The 18,225-nt window shown below is 52.8% G+C and overlaps 1 protein-coding gene and 1 long non-coding RNA gene across 3 annotated transcripts in view; one reads left to right on the forward strand and one right to left on the reverse strand.

The window, feature by feature from the left end:
* Window positions 1–9,828: 9,828 nt before the first annotated feature.
* On the reverse strand, window positions 9,829–15,781 carry LOC125447993 (neurofilament medium polypeptide-like). The gene is made up of 3 exons (XM_048522842.2): window positions 14,645–15,781; window positions 12,481–12,605; window positions 9,829–11,563 (listed from the first exon to the last, which is right to left on the reverse strand). The coding sequence occupies exons 1-3, from the start codon at window positions 15,698–15,700 to the stop codon at window positions 10,387–10,389; spliced, it is 2,358 nt and encodes a 785-aa protein (XP_048378799.1). The 5' UTR covers window positions 15,701–15,781; the 3' UTR covers window positions 9,829–10,386.
* A 93-nt stretch (window positions 15,782–15,874) lies between these two features.
* Window positions 15,875–18,225, forward strand: part of LOC125447995 (uncharacterized) — a 28,029-nt gene continuing 25,678 nt past the window's right edge. For both annotated transcript variants that reach the window (XR_007246633.2, XR_009443072.1), the window contains exon 1: window positions 15,875–16,111. This is a non-coding gene — a long non-coding RNA (uncharacterized LOC125447995). The remainder of the gene's footprint in view (window positions 16,112–18,225) is intronic.

Genomic DNA, 18,225 nt, shown 5'->3' on the forward strand with positions numbered 1-18,225 from the left:
GTGCACAGATTGTGTGAGCAGAGGACATGGTTTACTGATGCCAGATTTAATAAAGTTGGAACAATGTTAATTTTTCAGAACAGGAAGGAATACCATCAGCCTTTTTCATGGCTTTCAATGATAACATGGTTTCAATGGTCAAACACAGTGGTTTAGTTTCCCAAGCATTATCATGACTGACAGCCTGGGGATTCGATTGGAGGCCATTAAAATCTTGCTAAAATGTGAAGGGAGATCACACTTCTTTCAATCTCTGACAATCTTTTCTTTGACCATTGTACAAACTGTTACCCATTCCCTTGTTGTCTCTTGCTTTCTTTAACAGGGGAAAGCAGAGCACAAGAATTCTTTGTCCCAAGAGGACTGAGCTGCCTAGGATTCTTTCAATGGTTCTCAATTCGACAAGTTTGACCCTATTGTTCTTTTTCTCCACAATATCTAACACAGGTTAAACAGTGTTCTGCAAGCAATCATTGGAAAGCAAGTATTGACAAGACTATCATTCATAATATGAGTGGGATTAAACTTTGATATTCATGCCTGGCCTCACTGAGTGACATTTACCCCTTATCCAGCAATACTTGGGTTTCTAAACTCCCATCTCCATGCTTAAATTCCTTCAATGTCTCATCTCCTCTCTATCTCTGCAAACTCTTCCAGTTATTCAAATGTCTCAGAATTCTGTATTGCCCAATTCTGGTCTCTTATGCCTTCCCAGTGTCCATTTCACCACCAGTGGAGGCCATGCCATCAGTTTCCTACACCTTAAACTCATTCCCTGTAAGTAATTCCTCTGTGCACCCTCACCAAGCTGATATGTCCACAAACTTTCTCCATCTTTAAAGAGTTTGATGAAGCCTTCTCATTGACCACATTTCTGATCATTTGCCCAAATGTCATTTTTTTCTAATCTGGCAAATTTTATTTGATGACATCCTTGTGAAGCACAGCACAACATTTTGCTACATTTCAAGTAGAAAATAAATCTAGGTGTTTACTGAAACAATAATTAGGACAAGATGAAGTACAGTCTGAAAGATTTGGTCAGCTCATGTACCAACACAGAAACTGTAATGCACTGTTTCAAATGATCAAACAAGTTAATAGGTTTGAGCAACAAAACGCACTCAGAATATTTGTACAGATCATATATTTTAAATATATATTCATGTTATATTTATATTAAAGTGTCTTGTTCAGTGTATTGTCAATAAGGATGCAGCTCTATTGCACCATCACATACCAGCTACTCCTCCCAAACATTTAACTTTCAATCACAACAAGAAGACAGTGAAGCTGAGAACTAGCAGCAGCGGCCTCAGCATCTTTTTATTCTGCAGACAGCTGTTCCGTTCTGTGTGAAAGGAATGTGACTTTGCATACAAGCAGTACACAGAATATTTAGTTCAAAAACAAGCCTTCCAGCACAGCGAATCAATGCTCCACCAACGCTATGCCAATGAAGGCAATCAACGAACCCCTTCATTCTTTCTGCTTTCTGTTTGTAACTAGCTGTGGTTATGGGTTCCACATTTTCACCTCTCAAAATGCTGTAAAGGTCAGTGCAGACAATGGGCTGAAGGGCCTCTTCTGTGTTGTGTGATTCTGTTCTTTTCATCCACGTTCGCTTCCAATTTAATGTTTCTCTCCATCACCAAATCACCCGTGTTGCCTCTTTTTCCGTCTTGCCTACCGGGGAGGAAGCTCGTCCTGGATTCTCGACTGGATTTCTTGAAGACAACCTGATATTTATTGGTATAACATTTAGTCTGCTCAGAAGTAGCAACATCTTCTCTGCATCTACCCTGTCAAATGCATTGCTCACATTTTGTTTTCATCTGCAGTCTGCTTCCATGGCGAAAACCCACTTTTATTTCCTTCTGATCTTTGAAGCTTTGCTGGGAGGCAATTAGTCCTTTAGCTTTTCTCAAATCAGTCTTAGCTCTCCGTGAGTTTCCAGACTTTGCTCTCTCTCACTTACTTAGAGAGGTCCCTTGCTGAAACAACAGAGCGCATTTGTACCGATTTTTACACCCCGGGGACAGGATAACGATGTAGTTGGCTAAACATTTCATGGCGCGGTGATGGGGAAATCACAGGGCGAGGCTCCCCATCTCAATTGGCCTAACGGATGATGAGGGGCTAAATTTCAGTTCACAGTGTCTTGCTTGTGCAGGAAGTGATCGTGAAGCCGTGCATGCATTCTGCAAAAAGACAGGTTTTTACCAGCCCCGCGGGTATGCGTCTGTGTGTGTGTGTGTGTGTGTGTGTGTGTGTGCGTCTGTGTCTCTGTACGTGTCTGTATGTGCGCGTGACTGTGTCAGTGTATCTGTGTGTGTGTGTGTGTGTGTGTGTGTCTATCTCTCTCTCTGTCTCTCTCTGTTCGTGTGTGTGTGTGTGTGTGTGTGTGTGTGTGAGAGAGAGAGAGAGAATCGAATCGACCTGCCTTCTGGGGGTCCAGTTGTAAAGTTTTCAATCTGCCCGCTGATTTCATTTGTCAGCACGATTTCAAAAATGGTTCCAAACACAACGCGGGAAATAGATAATAAAATGTGAGGCTGGATGAACACAGCAGGCCAAGCAGCATCTCAGGAGCACAAAAGCTGACGTTTCGGGCCTAGACCCTTCATCAGAGAGGGGGATGGGGAGAGGGTTCTGGAATAAATAGGGAGAGAGGGGGAGGCGGAGCGAAGATGGAGAGAAAAGAAGATAGGTGGAGAGAGTATAGGTGGGGAGGTAGGAAGGGGATAGGTCAGTCCAGGGAAGACGGACAGGTCAAGGAGGTGGGATGAGGTTAGTAGGTAGATGGGGGTGCGGCTTGGGGTGGGAGGAAGGGATGGGTGAGAGGAAGAACAGGTTAGAGAGGCAGAGACAGGTTGGACTGGTTTTGGGATGCAGTGGGTGGGGGGGAAGAGCTGGGCTGGTTGTGTGATGCAGTGGGGGGAGGGGACGAACTGGGCTGGTTTAGGGATGCAGTTGGGGAAGGGGAGATTTTGAAACTGGTGAAGTCCACATTGATACCATTAGGCTGCAGGGTTCCCAGGCGGAATATGAGTTGCTGTTCCTGCAACCTTCGGGTGGCATCATTATGGCACTGCAGGATGCCCATGATGGACATGTCATCTAAAGAATGGGAGGGGGAGTGGAAATGGTTTGCGACTGGGAGGTACAGTTGTTTGTTGCGAACTGAGCTGAGGTGTTGTGCAAAGCGGTCCCCAAGCCTCCGCTTGGTTTCCCCAATGTAGAGAAAGCCACACCGGGTACAGTGGATGCAATATACCACATTGGCAGATGTGCAGGTGAACCTCTGCTTAATGTGGAAAGTCATCTTGGGGCCTGTGTTAGGGGTGAGGGTGGAGGTGTGGGGGCAAGTGTAACATTTCCTGTGGTTGCAGGGGAAGGTGCCGGGTGTGGTGGGGTTGGAGGGCAGTGTGGAGCGAACAAGGGAGTCATGGAGAGAGTGGTCTCTCCGGAAAGCAGACAGGGGTGGGGATGGAAAAATGTCTTGGGTGGTGGGGTTGGATTGTAGATGGCGGAAGTGTCGGAGGATGATGCGTTGTATCCGGAGGTTGGTGGAGTGGTGTGTGAGAACGAGGGGGATCCTCTTTGGGCGGTTGTGGCGGGTGCGGGGTGTGAGGGATGTGTTGCGGGAAATGCGGGAGATGCGGTCAAGGGCGTTCTGGACCACTGTGGGGGGAAATTTGCGGTCCTTGAAGAACTTGGACATCTGGGATGTGCGGGAGTGGAATGTCTTATCGTGGGAGCAGATGCGGCGGAGGCGAAGGAATTGGGAATAGGGGATGGAATTTTTGCAGGAGGGAGGGTGGGAGGAGGTGTATTCTAGGTAGCTGTGGGAGTCGGTGGGCTTGAAATGGACATCAGTTACAAGTTGGTTGCCTGAGATGGAGACTGAGAGGTCCAGGAAGGTGAGGGCTGTGCTGGAGATGGTTCAGGTGAACTGAAGGTTGGGGTGGAAGGTGTTGGTGAAGTGGATGAACTGTTCGAGCTCCTCTGGGGAGAAAGAGGCGGCGCCGATACAGTCATCAATGTACCGGAGGAAGAGGTGGGGTTTGGGGCCTGTGTAGGTGCGGAAGAGGGACTGTTCCACGTAAGCTACAAAGAGGCAGGCATAGCTGGGGCCCATGCGGGTGCCCATGGCCACCCCCTTAGTCTGTAGGAAGTGGGAGGAGTCAAAAGAGAAGTTGTTGAGGGTGAGGACGAGTTTGGCGAGGCGGATGAGGGTGTCGGTGGAGGGGGACTGCTCGGGCCTGTTGGACAGGAAGAAGCAGAGGACCTTGAGGCCATCTGCATGCGGAATGCAGGTGTATAGGGACTGGACGTCCATGGTGAATATGAGGTGTTGGGGGCCAGGGAATTGGAAGTCCTGGAGGTGGTGGAGGGCGTGGGTGGTGTCATGGACGTAGGTAGGGAGTTCCTGGACCAAAGGGGAGAAAATGGAGTCCAGATAGGTGGAGATGAGTTCGGTGGGGCAGGAGCAGGCTGAGATGATGGGTCGACCAGGGCAGGCAGGTTTGTGGATTTTGGGAAGGAGATAGAAACGGGCCGTGCGGGGTTTGGGAACAATGAGGTTGGAGGCTGTGGGTGGGAGGTCCCCTGAGGTGATGAGGTCATGAATGGTGTTGGAGATGATGGTTTGGTGCTCGGGTGTGGGGTCATGATCGAGGGGGCGGTAGGAGGTGGTGTCGGAGAGTTGGCGTCTGGCCTCGGCGATGTAGAGGTCAGTGCGCCATACTACCACTGTGCCACCCTTGTCTGCGGGTTTGATGGTGAGGTTGGGGTTGGAGCGGAGGGAGCCGGCTGCCCGTTCTGCGGGGGAGAGGTTGGAGTGGGTGAGGGGGTGGAGAGGTTGAGGCGGTTAATGTCTCGACGGCAGTTGGAGATGAAGAGGTTGAAGGAGGGTAGGAGGCCTGTAGGTGGTGTCCAGGAGGAGGACTTGTGTTGGAAGCGGGTGAAGGGGTCAGTGAAGGGAGGGTTAGGTTCCCGGTTGAAGAAGTAGGCATGGAGGCGAAGGCGGCGGAAAAACTGCTCTATGTCCAATCGTGACTGGTATTCCATTGTAACTGCAGCTCCTGCGCATCATTGAATAAGCCAGTTAACGCTGACCATTACTGCAGCGTGGATGCCCCCAGCGGAGGGCAGGACGGCATTGATCCCCGCCTTTGGTGGCTCGTAGCACCGGAGCTCAGAAGTGACTCTGCTTGGGGCTGGAGGAGGAAGGGTGTTTAAAGACACGGCTGGAGAAGATGTGTGGCAGCCTGGGAGGTACCACTTGACCACGAGCCGCTCACACCGACCCCCAGTTCCCGCAGGATTGGTGATGCCTGGAAGTGGAAGCGAGCCTTTGCTCCCAGAATGACGCGGCAGATTCGGCGACGGGAACTGACAGCTTCTGCCAGCCCTTCTCTTTTTGTTGCTTTCACTCAGAGCCACATTCAGTCGACGTCCTTTGCAATTTCTCACACGCCGTCAGGCCGCCTTCCAGAATGAATTGGATTTCATTCAAATTCCTCCGCTGGGGGCATCCACGCTGCAATAATGGTCAGCGTTAACTGGCTTATTCAATGATGCGCAGGAGCTGCAGTTACAACGGAAGTCCCATCTTCTCCTTGCCTGAAGAAGTGGTGACCCCCAACTTAAACTCACGACTGGTCATCTGTCTCTCTCTCTCTGTCCCTGAGGAGAGCTCGGTTCTGTGGCTTTAGTTTTACCTTCCGGACCAAGCCTTCTGTCAGCCCATGTTACTTATCATGAACCTCCTCCAAATCTCCCCTGCCCACATTCAAATTGGTATCATGCCCTGTTCACCAACACGATTTTGCTGAGTCATGTTGGCTCCCTGGCCAAGTTGAGAGCGACCTCATGCCTGTTTGAATCCCTGACTCCCTCTAAAGACTCACAATCTGAGTCGCACCATCAGGCAGACTCCTCCTGTCCCCCTACCCATCCTTGCCTCTTTCGACCTCAGATCGTTCGAGGCGACCCCTTTCTTGGACTCGGATTTTGCAGATTCCAATTCAGCAGCGTTGCCCTGTGAGGTGCCTCGGTGCAATGGATCAGGTTAAAGTGGCCTGAGAGCAACATGTCGGCCGAGCCATCATAACCTGCAAACTCCTCTCCCTGCTCACCTCCCTCTGTGAGTCGGGTTTCTTGTGTCTGCCTCTACGTCCCCTCCGCCAGGTCACTTGGTGCTAAACTCTGAGGGACCAGAGGCATGGCCCGGAATAATTCTCCAGACTTCAAACGGGGCACAACTCGCCCGCCGAAAGCGGCGCAGTGAGTTGCATGGGGAGGTGGCACTGAACCAACAAGCTCAGGGAAGGGAGGACAAGCCTCACTTTTCCGGGTTTGGGGATGTCGGTGGGCGCCTGCACAGACTCAGAGAGAGAGAGAGAGATATGAGGGCGCGGCCCGTTTAAATTCTGCAGTTGCCATTATCTCTAAATACTGCTGCTCCCGGGGAAGTTCCCAGTTCCTCGGAGAGCCAGAAAGCAACATTTTGTCTCGATGTGTCCAGCTGTCTGACTCATTGACAGCCAACTATTGGGGAAATTCACTGCAAACTCACTCACTCCCCAATGCCTCCTTCGTTTAACCTTATCACACTCAAGATTATGGCTGGGGGGTGGGGGATTGTCACATTTCCTTCCTTTGTCATAACCAACATTCCGCATTGCTGCTGCTTCTGGTGGGGGTGAGTGTTCGCTGCTGGCCTCCGTGCGTGTGTGTGGGTATGTATCTGTGTGTGTGAGAGTGTGTGTGTCTGTGTGTGTGTGTGTGTGTCTGTGTGTGAGTGTGTGAGTATGTGTGTGTGTATGTGTGAGTATGTGTGCGTGTGTCTGTGTCTGTGTGTGTGTGAGTGAGTGTGTGTGAGTATGTGTGTGTGTGTGAGAGTGTGTGAGTGTGTGTGTGTGTGTGTATTGGGATTTGGGGGACAGCCCCCTCTCCCCATTTGACCATCAGAATAGAGTGAAAATTGCAGCCTGGCCCACTTTTCTTGAAATAAGCAAACGGCTCCAAACGCATTTGAAGCACCAACACCGCTCTCCGTTTCCTTTTGCCTCATGTTGACTGTATCAAACTTCAGCTGATCGCGTCCCCTAAGCATCACCCCAGACCTCCCACCCAACCCCACTAAACCCCTCACACCCAACCCCAAAACGGAGCTATGGCTATCAGAGCAAGTGAGGCCGGTTGGATGGGAAGCTGTTGGCTGCCTGGCGGGGCAGGGCAGTTCACAAGAGCAGGCTTCCAGCCTGGAGGAGGACCCTGGCACAGAGCCAGGAGACAGCGAGACGTGCGAAGGGGAATGCAGACATTTCATCTCTAGTCCCTAAACTCAACTTCAATCCGTCAGCCAGTGGGCGGCCCGCCTTTCTTTGGGGGGGGGGGGGGGGGGGGGCGTGGCATTAAGAAATTTGCTGCAGTCAATGCATTTTTTTTAGAAAAACGAACGCCCCTTCAAAGAAACGGACGGGGGATAGGAGAGATTGCGGCCGGTTTATGAGATAATTAAAGGGCCAGGGAGGAAAGTGCGGGAAAACTTCACTGCTGCAGCCTGGGAACTGCAAAATGTTTACGAAGTCTGCAAATGCTAGGATCTGAGCGGCAATAAACCCCAGAGTGGATCAGCAAGTCCGGATTTTTGCTGTGCCACACCCCAGAAATTGTTGGAGCTGTTCTGTAGGACTGGCAGCACCTTTGTGGAGAGAGTGTCCGGTTACACTTCCTCAGAACCATATTGTTGCTGGTCTGGCGAGCTCAGCTCAGAGCGTCTCTTGTCTGGTTAGAAGAGATAGTGGAAGAGATCTAATCACTGCGGTAAAAAAAAAATTCTCTTGCGCTCCCCCTCACTGAGAACTGCCATGGGACAGCAGAGAGCTGAAAGCCGTCAGTTTTAAACCTATAATGGGAGAACAATGAGTCTTGAGAGACTGTGCACAATTGCAGTGCGTTGGCGCTTTGCCAAGCTGTGGAAGTACTGGTTTGCGGTACATCAATGTATTCTCTCGAGTAGTTCGCCTCCACCCCCCCACCCCCCCCCCCCCCCACACACCCTCTCGTTGGACCTGTGCTGTTTGATTAAAGTTCAAAATCTTCCTGTCTGAGTGGCTCCTGGGACACGGCCGGATGGATAACACTGTACAAGAGCTGACAGGAGCACCGGTGGGAATCCCTAATGGATTTTCCTGGTTGGTTTGTTTGGGTGTTTGGTGGGGGGGGGGGGTAGTGTAATAAGGTGGAGGGTTTGGATTCTATGTCAGGCCAGCTGGTCCCTCAGTCCGCAGCCATAAGTAACTCACTAAAAGCGAGGGAAAGCTTTCAGCTCTTCCCCATGCGGTTTCATTTTTTCCTCATGTGGGAATCCTTGTCTCTGTTAGGACTGAGCCCTGTCGGATGGTGCTTGACTGTTAGAGCACTCCTCACAATTCCTATCCAGTGGGTTTACCATCAGGGTTAACGGGCGTTCTGCTCGAGTGGTCGATAGCACGTTTCAGAATCAACTCGAGTACCACGGCTGCACTGCGGTGTCCGGGCTGCCCCTCACCCCACCCAACTGGTTACCGAGGAAGAAACAGGAAGGACTGCAGATTGCTGGAGTTAGGGGTAACACAGTGTGGAGATGGGAGAACACAGCAGGCCAGGCATCATCGGACGATCACTTTGCCTCCATCCCTCAGGGAGCTGTCCAGACAAGCGTGGTGCTGATACTTCTCCGAGCTTTTGAAAGACCGAAACGCCGCGGTTTGGGTTATCCGTCGTTCAGACGGGGGAGGGATGGGGGCGTGGGGGGCGCTCCTCAAAAAAAAAATCTGCGAGAGCCCACAGACCCTTTTAACTCTCTGACACGATAATGGTTGAATACCTACTTCTCACCTCTTGAGGCATTGCGGCCGTGAAACGGTTAATTCCGCGTTAGTTCATGTTTATTGCTGCATTGACAGCCTGCACTGCTTCACGCCCAGCTGGTCTCCAGCAACCCCCGCCAACCCACTGCCCCCAAAGCTGCAGGAATCAGCAGACACGTTAAAGAGAGCCGGGTGTGATTTTTAATTACATTCGCATCCAAAAGATGCGAGCCAGCTACAAGGAAATTAGAACTTCAGAAAGACCCATTTTGCAAATTGTGACTAGCTTCGGGAATGTGTTCCAGGTCACAGATGTTGTATTGACACTATATCATTGTACATTGCTGATGACGGCGTTGGGAATGGAAAAGGAAGTCGTGAAAGTGGTGTTCAAATGCTTGAGAAAGCAGAGTGGAGGCTAGGTGAAACTTGATTTATTTCAACTGGTACTATATCAGAATGACCCTTATTTCTAATTCTGAAAGGACACGAAGCTGGAACGATTTTCTGATGTTTATTCCCACTGACAAATCCTGCAGACTGCATTGCCAACAGAATCAGATTCACGTTAGTGAATCCAGAATTAAATCGAAACAAAAATTTTACCTTGATGCATATGCACATGTCAGCAGCAGCCAGTTTCAAAAACTAACACCTACATTTTATTTGGAATCTCCCCAAATGTAAGAGGGTGAGATCGAATACTGCCTCATCTTTCTTTCAAGTTAATCCATGAATAAACTGGTTAAAATAGTTCACCCATGATTTGGCAGCATGGGAAATTGAAGGCACTCAAGGGAATAAGATTGTTCTGAGATTGCACACAAATTTTTGTCTCCCTCTTTACTCATGATGTATCAATGAAGCTTAATGAAGGGTAAGGGATGTTTATAAGTTAACAAGATCCCACCAACTCCTCCCTCCTCTGCATTTATTTGAACTAATAAACCAGACATTGAGATTCAGAATATGACTTTTATTCAGCAAATACTGCAGTGAAGTTGCACATGGGGCGATACAGTGTGACGTGTTGGTGAATGATCAGTAGTCCCTCCCTCCAATGGAAGTCCATTTTAAAAGCACTCGTGAGGTAAACATAGATTAATCAATGAGCAGTTTAAGGCTAAGGATTTTTTTTAGTTTTTTTTTAACTTTTTGACTTAGTTTATTCTTTGCATAATACATCTTTAGACTTTCTCCAAAGCACCCCCCAACAGCTCACAACCTCTCTTGAACATTTTGTTGTTTGTTCTGAATCAGTGCATATGCCCTCCATGCAATTGGGTTTTCAGTTGTGTCGGATTTTGCCCATTCTGTGGTTCCTTGTGTTTCAGCACTGTGGAGGGCACATTTTTTTAAAACTTGCATGCAGTTTCTTCTATTGCACAAAAAGGAAAAAATAAACAGGAAGTCTGGAGCTCCTCAAGGGAGGACCCACTCTGCTCAAGGCTCGAAAAGCTGTCACACCCATGCATCTTTAGCTGTCAAGTGTCATCCCCTTTGCTTCGTGTGGTTCACTTCACGCGCTGTCCTCCTCCTTCTTTATGACTGAGTGTGACGTTTTCTCAACCGTCTTAGTGGACACTATTGTCTCCTGGACAACCTCTTCTGTCTCCTCCATTGTCTGAGTTACCGTGACAGATTTGGTGATCTCCTTGATGTGTTTGGTCATGCCCTCATCATCATCGATGACTTTATGGATAGTTTTGGTTGCGGTCTTCATGTGAGAGACTATGTCAGAGTCCTCCTCCTTTGTAGGACTCTGATCAACACCATTGGAAATGATTTGCGACTCTTCCTCCTTTTTCTTGGTGTCATCCCCTTTCTCTTCGACCTCTCCATTGATGATTGTGCCTTCATCTTTTGACTTGGCTTCATCCTTCTTTTCTTCAGCTTCTGGGGCTCTCTCTTCTTTTGGTGATTTGTCCTCCAATTCTACTTTGACCTCCTCTTTCTGTGGTGATTTGACTTTTGCAGATGCTTCTTTGACCTCTTCAACTGCCTCAATCTTTTTCTCAGAAACCAGCGTCTCTTTAACTGCTTCCTTGCTCTTCTTAACATCTTCCGGTGCTGCTTCCTCTCCATTTTCTACGAGTTCTTTTTTTGGCTCTTCACCAGCTTCTTCTTTCTTGATGACTTCTTTTTCTTCCTCCTCCTCACTTGCCTCCTTTGCCTGATCCTCTGGCAGAGCTTTCGATTCCTCCAGCTTCACACTTTCAATCTTCTCCTTGACTTCTTCACTTTCTTCTGCCCCCTTGGCCTCACCTTCTGCTTCTTCCTCCTCCTCCTCTCTTTCTTCCTGGTCAGCACCCCCTTCTCTTTCACCTTTCTCCTCTTCCTCCTTTTCCTCCTCCTCTTCCTCACCCTTTGCTTCTGGCTCAGGCTGAATTGCAGCCTTGACTGAGCTTACAACTACCTCCTTGACCACCTCCTCCTCCTCAGCACTGGATTCGGCTGCAGACTCTTCCACTGCCACGGCCAGGTCCAGCTCATCCCGTTCTGCTTTCTCATTCTCCACTTTGGTTTCTTCAATGATCTCTTCCACGAATTTGTGCTGCACTTTCAACTTGGGGGCTTCTTTGGTTTTCTGCACTTTGACCGGGGCTGTGGGTGTGGTCGGAGGTCTATAGGGGAAGGAGGGGCCGGTGATGCTTCCAGAGAAAGTATATCTAGATTCTTCACCTTCCAACAGTTTCCTGCTCAGAGACAGAGGGAGAAAAAGGGAGAGTGGATAGAAGCGAGAAGGTTTAATCCTTACAGTAGGAAGGGGGATACACACTGGGAGCACAGATAGGGACTACGTTGCCAACCGAGTGTGCTATTCTCCTGAAAGATTCCTGTAAAGGACCAGTCTATAGCTTTGGGGCCGAATGTCCTGTTCTTGCGCTGTTAGATTCTACAACTGTCATGGCCCGTTATTGGTGCAGGGTGGGATAGTTCCCGAAGGGAGTGGCTTTCAGAAGATAGGCTGCAGAAAGGCGCACAGAGGAGCTTTTGCATTTATCAGAAGCTGGCGGGATGGGGTGGAGGGGCGGGGGGAATTGTAATGGGAGGGGCGAAATGCGGCGCAGAGACACACAGAGAGAGAGATCAGAGATGGTTTCGCGTCATGATTTGGGGAGCGCCTGGTTATGGCTGGGGGACAGACGCGCTCGCTGCCGAGTGGCCTGTTTCAGTGACACTCGCTTCCCATGCACCTGCCCCCCAACCCCCAGCAGAAAGCGGTGGGCCCTGAGAAGTAGTGTAAACGGGAGAACTGTCTGCCCCCGCCCCGCGCTACACGGTACTCCGGCTGAACTGAGACACTGCACAGCACCGTCACCCTTCTCCACCTCCATCAACCCCACCTCACCTCTCTTTCCCCCTATTCCTTTGCAGAACACCCAACCCGGGAGAAAGGTCAGCCAAGCAATCCCACCCCACGAAACGCTGTAGCCTGAGTGGGAGGGGGTGGTCCACCTGTGCCCCACTCCCATTGATGGTCCCGGGACAACAAGCTCAATGACTCGCCCATTTGCCCCGAATGGCGGCCCCGACACCGCTCGCTGGCCGAGCAGCGCCCCCGGGCCCCCAGATCCCTGTTTTTTTTAGGAGCCGCGGACGGTCCGGTTACCTGTAAGCGGCAATCTCGATGTCCAAAGCCATTTTCACATTCAGCAAATCTTGGTACTCCCGCAGGTGACGGGCCATTTCCCATTTGGTGTTGCGGAGCTCATTCTCCAGCTGTTGGACGGTTTCCTAAAATATTCCACACACACACACACACACACACACACACAGATAAGAAACACATCCATAAACTACCAGCGACGAAGCCCCTACGACCCTCTCAGCCAAGCGGAGCCCCGGGAGCAGAGCGTACCTTTAGCTGGGCAGGTCTGAGAGCACGCCTTCCCCCCCGGACACTGCTCCAGCAGAACCGCCCAGCTCCGTTCCCGGCAAATCTTCCGGACAAGCCGGAGCCCCGTGAGCTACAGGCGGACAGCGCGACTCATCAACCGGCAGCGGAGCTCCGGAGGCCAGCAGTTTCCTCACCACCGCCCCCTGCCCCCACGTCCTCCTCCCGCCACTTAGGGAGGCGCTGAGGCTTGCAAACGGGTGGAGGGAGGGGGAGGGAATGGCCGACTTATGAGAGGACTGGGGAAGAGAGAAAGACAGAGAGAGAGATGAGAAAGGGAGAACACACAAGAGGGCACACACACACACACACACACACACACACACACACACACACACACAGAGTGAGAGGGAACTTGGGAAGGCCGGGGTGGGGGGGGGGCGGCGGTGAAGCTATTACCGAGTCTTCTACCCCGAGGTGGGTGAGAGGGTTGGATGGACGTGGGGGAGGTGGTGGTATCTCACGTATTTTGAGGGTCATTCGGTGGTAATTTGGGGTTTGGGTGAGTGGGCATTGGGAGCGTCGGGTGGGATATTTGGAAGAGTTGTCGGATGGATATTAGGAGCGGTCCCACGGATACTGGTGGCGGTGGGAGGGGACTGGATAAGTGCTGGAGAGAGGGGTCCTGTAGTGGGATGGGGGTGTTGGATAGATACTGGAGAGAGGGGTCCCATCGTGGGGTGGGGGAGTTGGATAGATGCTGGAGGGAGGGGGTCCCGCGGTGGGGTGGGGGAGTTGGATAGATGCTGGAGGGAGGGGGCCCCGCGGTGGGGTGGGGGAGTTGGATAGATGCTGGAGGGAGGGGGTCCCGCGGTGGGGTGGGGCAGTTGGATAGAAACTGGAGGGAGGGGGTCCCGCGGTGGGGTGGGGGAGTTGGATAGATGCTGGAGGGAGGGGGTCCCGCGGTGGGGTGGGGGAGTTGGATAGAAACTGGAGGGAGGGGGTCCCGCGGTGGGGTGGGGGAGTTGGATAGATGCTGGAGGGAGGGGGTCCCGCGGTGGGGTGGGGGAGTTGGATAGATGCTGGAGGGAGGGGGTCCCGCGGTGGGGTGGGGGAGTTGGATAGATGCTGAAGGGAGGGGGTCCCGCGGTGGGGTGGGGCAGTTGGATAGAAACTGGAGGGAGGGGGTCCCGCGGTGGGGTGGGGCAGTTGGATAGAAACTGGAGGGAGGGGGTCCCGCGGTGGGTTGGGGGAGTTGGATAGAAACTGGAGGGAGGGGGTCCCGCGGTGGGTTGGGGCAGTTGGATAGAAACTGGAGGGAGGAGGTCCCGCGGTGGGGTGGGGGAGTTGGATAGATGCTGGAGGGAGGGGGTCCCGCGGTGGGGTGGGGGAGTTGGATAGATGCTGGAGGGAGGGGGTCCCGCGGTGGGGTGGGGGAGTTGGATAGATGCTGGAGGGAGGGGGTCCCGCGGTGGGGTGGGGCAGTTGGATAGAAACTGGAGGGAGGGGGTCCCGCGGTGGGGTGGGGCAGTTGGATAGAAACTGGAGGGAGGGGGTCCCGCGGTGGGTTGGGGGAGTTGGATAGAAACTGGAGGGAGGGGGTCCCGCGGTGGGTTGGGGCAGTTGGATAGAAACTGGAGGGAGGAGGTCCCGCGGTGGGGTGGGGGAGTTGGATAGATGCTGGAGGGAGGGGGTCCCGCGGTGGGGTGGGGGAGTTGGATAGATGCTGGAGGGAGGGGGTCCCGCGGTGGGGTGGGGGAGTTGGATAGATGCTGGAGGGAGGGGGCCCCGCGGTGGGGTGGGGGAGTTGGATAGATGCTGGAGGGAGGGGGTCCCGCGGTGGGGTGGGGGAGTTGGATAGATGCTGGAGGGAGGGGGTCCCGCGGTGGGATGGGGGAGTTGGATAGATGCTGGAGGGAGGAGCCGCCCTGCTCCTTACCTGGTAGTTGGAGACATCGGCGTTGTGCCGCTCTTCGATGTCGCTGATCTGCCTCTCCAGGGACTCCTTGGTGCTGCGGACCGACTCCAGCTCGATGCACGTGGACTGGAGCTGGCGCCTGTACTCGCCGATCTCCTCGCGGGCCGTGCGGATCGCGTCCTTGTTGAGCTCGGCCGCCGCGTTCAGCTTGGCATAGCGGCACTTGTACCACTCCTCGGTCTGCTGCAGGTTCTTGGACGAGTGGCCCTCGAGCTGCGAGCGGATCTCCTTCAGCGCCGAGCTCAGGTCGGTCTTCAGCCCGTCCTTGCGCTCCACTGTGACCTGGGACGCCTGGATCTGGGCGAAGAGTTCGGCCAGCTCTTCCTCGTGGTTAGCCCGAAGGAAAGCGACCTCGTCCTGCAGGGACTGGGCTTTCTTCTCCATCTCCAGCTTGAGCAGCGCTGCGTCCTCCGCCTCCTTCCGCAGCCCCTTAATATTGGCCTCGGTGTCTTCCCGGAGCCTCGCCTCGTCCTCCAGGCGCTCCCGTAGCCGCTGCAGGTCATCGTCGAGGTGCTCGCTCTGGAGCTGGAGCAGCGCCTTGTCGTGGTTCACCTGCTCTATCAGGCTCCTGAGCTCCCTCAGCTCCTGCTCGTACACCTCCCCCAGCTGGCCCTGGCTAGCTTGTCTCTGGCGCTGAGACTGAATCTCAGCCTCCAGTTGTCTATTGTGCTGTTCGAGGGAGTGCACCTTGTCGATGTAGCCCGCGAAGCGGTCGTTCAAACCCTGCAGCAGTTCCTTCTCGTTGCGGCCCCCGCTTCCCCTGTAATCTCCATTCAGGCCGCTGGACTGACTGAAGTCCAGGCTCTCGGAAGAGCTGTAAGCCCGGGGAGCCTGCACCGCGCCAGCCAGGCGCCGATAAGACACAGACGTGGACGAGGTCAGCACCGGAGCGGGTGCACTAACCCGAGACCACGGCTGAGGGCGAGAGGAAGCGGCGGCCCGGCTGCTATAGCTTTTGCTCTCCAGCCTCCGGTACGAGGTAGAAGGATTGCTCACCGTCTCCAGGATGTAGCTCATCTTCAGCTGGGAGGGTGAGGGGGAAGTCAGGGAGGGAGAAATGTGTGTGAGTGTGCAGGAGCCGGCCTCGGTCCGCGTTTTATAACGGAGGCGCCAAGCGGCGGAAATAGGCTGCTGAGGTGGGCGGGAGGAGGCAGAGCCGGGAGCCGGTGATTGATGCGCCCAGCTGCAAGGGGAGGGCACCGTGGGCACGCTGCCAATCCAGTCCCGTTGGCCAGCAACGCGGCCAACAAGCCCGCAGTAATAACAGCCCCCACCCCAGTGAAACGATGATCAGGGAGGGGCGCGTACATATACACACTTACGGAACTGAATATTAAAGGGCGGCGGGTGGGGGGGGGGACAGAAAATAAACAACATCATCTTTCAGGAGGGTCAGTTTGAGTCTGAAAACGCCCTTTATTTCCCAAGGTAAGATGTCACCGTGTTCTGGGTGTGTGTGAGACAGGGTCTGTGTGTCAGTCAGGCACGGTGTCTGTGCGACTTGGGGTGTGGCAGAGACCGGGTGTATGAGAGAGACTAGGTGTCTCTGACCATGTGTGTATGCGACTGTGTGTGCGTGTCATTTTGGGAGTGTGGGATCGCGGGTGCGTGTGTTTTGTGAGACTGAGTGCGTGTGTGTGCGTGTCAAACTGGGCGTGTGTGTGTGTGTGTGTGTGTCTCAGTGTGAAACGTGGGTCCAGCGTTTGTTACCCACCTCTATCTGCCCTTGAACTGCTTGGGCCATTTCAGAGGGGGGTTAAGAATCAACCACATTGCTGTAGTTCGGGCGTCACGTGTTGACCAGATAAGATCGGCGGGTTTCCTTCCCGAAAGGACGTGAATAAACCAGATTGGTTTTGACAATTGACAGCAGTTACCTCGACCCCCACTCACAGCCATGTCCCCAGAATACTCGTGTCTCTGCATTATTAGTCCAGTCACATTACCACTCCACGAATGAGTGTGTGTGTGAGTGGAATATGTGTGTGTGTGAGAGAGAGGGGAATGTGTGTCTGAGAGAGGGGAATGTGTGTGTGTGAGAGAGGGGAATGTGTGTGTGAGAGAGAGGGGAATGTGTGTGTCTGAGAGAGGGGAATGTGTGTGTGTGAGAGAGGGGAATGTGTGTGTCTGAGAGAGGGGAATGTGTGTGTGTGAGAGGAGAATGTGCGTATGAGAGAGAGGGGGGAATGTGTGTGAGAGAGAGGGGAATGTGTGTGTAAAAGAGAGGGGAATGTGTGTGTAAAAGAGAGGGGAATGTCTGTGTGTGAGAGAGAGGGGAATGTGTGTGTAAAAGAGAGGGGAATGTCTGTGTGTGAGAGAGGGGAATGTGTGTGTCTGAGAGAGGGGAATGTGTGTGTGTGAGAGAGGGGAATGTGTGTGTAAAAGAGAGGGGAATGTCTGTGTGTGAGAGAGGGGAATGTGTGTGTCTGAGAGAGGTGAATGTGTGTGTGTCTGAGAGAGGGGAATGTGTGTGTGTGAGAGAGGGGAATGTGTGTGTCTGAGAGAGGGGAATGTGTGTGTGAGAGAGAGGCGAATGTGTGTGTGTGTGAGAGAGGGGAATGTGTGTGTGTGAGAGAGGGGGGTGTGTGTGTTAGAGAGGGGAATGTGTGTGTGTGAGAGAGAGGGGAATGTGTGTGTGAGAGAGAGAGGGGAATGTGTGTGTGTGAGAGAGGGGAATGTGTGTGTGAGAGAGAGAGGGGAATGTGTGTGTGAGAGAGGGAAATGTGTGTGTGTGAGAGAGAGGGGAATGTGTGTGAGAGAGAGAGAGGGGAATGTGTGCGTGAGAGAGGGGAATGTGTGTGTGTGTGAGAGAGGGGAACGTGTGTGTGAGAGAGAGGGGAATGTGTGTGTGTGAGAGAGAGGGGAATGTGTGTGAGAGAGAGGGGAATGTGTGTGTGGGAGAGAGAGGGGAATGTGTGTGTGAGAGAGGGGAATGTGTGTGTGTGTGAGAGAGGGGAATGTGTGTGTGAGAGAGGGGAATGTGTGTGTGTGTGAGAGAGGGGAATGTGTGTGTGAGAGAGGGGAATGTGTGTGTGTGTGAGAGAGGGGAATGTGTGTGTGAGAGAGGGGAATGTGTGTGTGAGAGAGGGGAATGTGTGTGTGTGTGAGAGAGGGGAATGTGTGTGAGAGAGAGGGGAATGTGTGTGTGAGAGAGGGGAATGTGTGTGTGGGTGAGAGAGGGGAATGTGTGTGTGAGAGAGGGGAATGTGTGTGTGAGAGAGGGGAATGTGTGTGTGTGTGAGAGAGGGGAATGTGTGTGTGAGAGAGGGGAATGTGTGTGTGAGAGAGAGGGGAATGTGTGTGTGTGAGAGAGAGGGGAATGTGTGTGTGAGAGAGGGGAATGTGTGTGTGGGAGAGGGGAATGTGTGTGTGTGTGAGAGAGGGGAATGTGTGTGTGAGAGAGGGGAATGTGTGTGTGAGAGAGGGGAATGTGTGTGTGTGTGAGAGAGGGGAATGTGTGTGTGAGAGAGGGGAATGTGTGTGTGAGAGAGAGGGGAATGTGTGTGTGTGAGAGAGAGGGGAATGTGTGTGTGAGAGAGGGG

The sequence above is a fragment of the Stegostoma tigrinum genome, chromosome 40 (genome assembly GCF_030684315.1).
Source record: "Stegostoma tigrinum isolate sSteTig4 chromosome 40, sSteTig4.hap1, whole genome shotgun sequence".
NCBI lineage: Eukaryota > Metazoa > Chordata > Chondrichthyes > Orectolobiformes > Stegostomatidae > Stegostoma > Stegostoma tigrinum.

Excerpts from the sequence above, each read along its gene's own strand:
- LOC125447993 (XM_048522842.2), bottom strand. The coding sequence starts at position 15,700 with ATGAGCTACATCCTGGAGACGGTGAGCAATCCTTCTACCTCGTACCGG. Across the intron at positions 12,606-14,644 it reads CCGATGTCTCCAACTACCAG|GAAACCGTCCAACAGCTGGA; the intron begins GTAAGGAGCAGG and ends GGAATATTTTAG. Across the intron at positions 11,564-12,480 it reads ATCGAGATTGCCGCTTACAG|GAAACTGTTGGAAGGTGAAG; the intron begins GTAACCGGACCG and ends GTCTCTGAGCAG.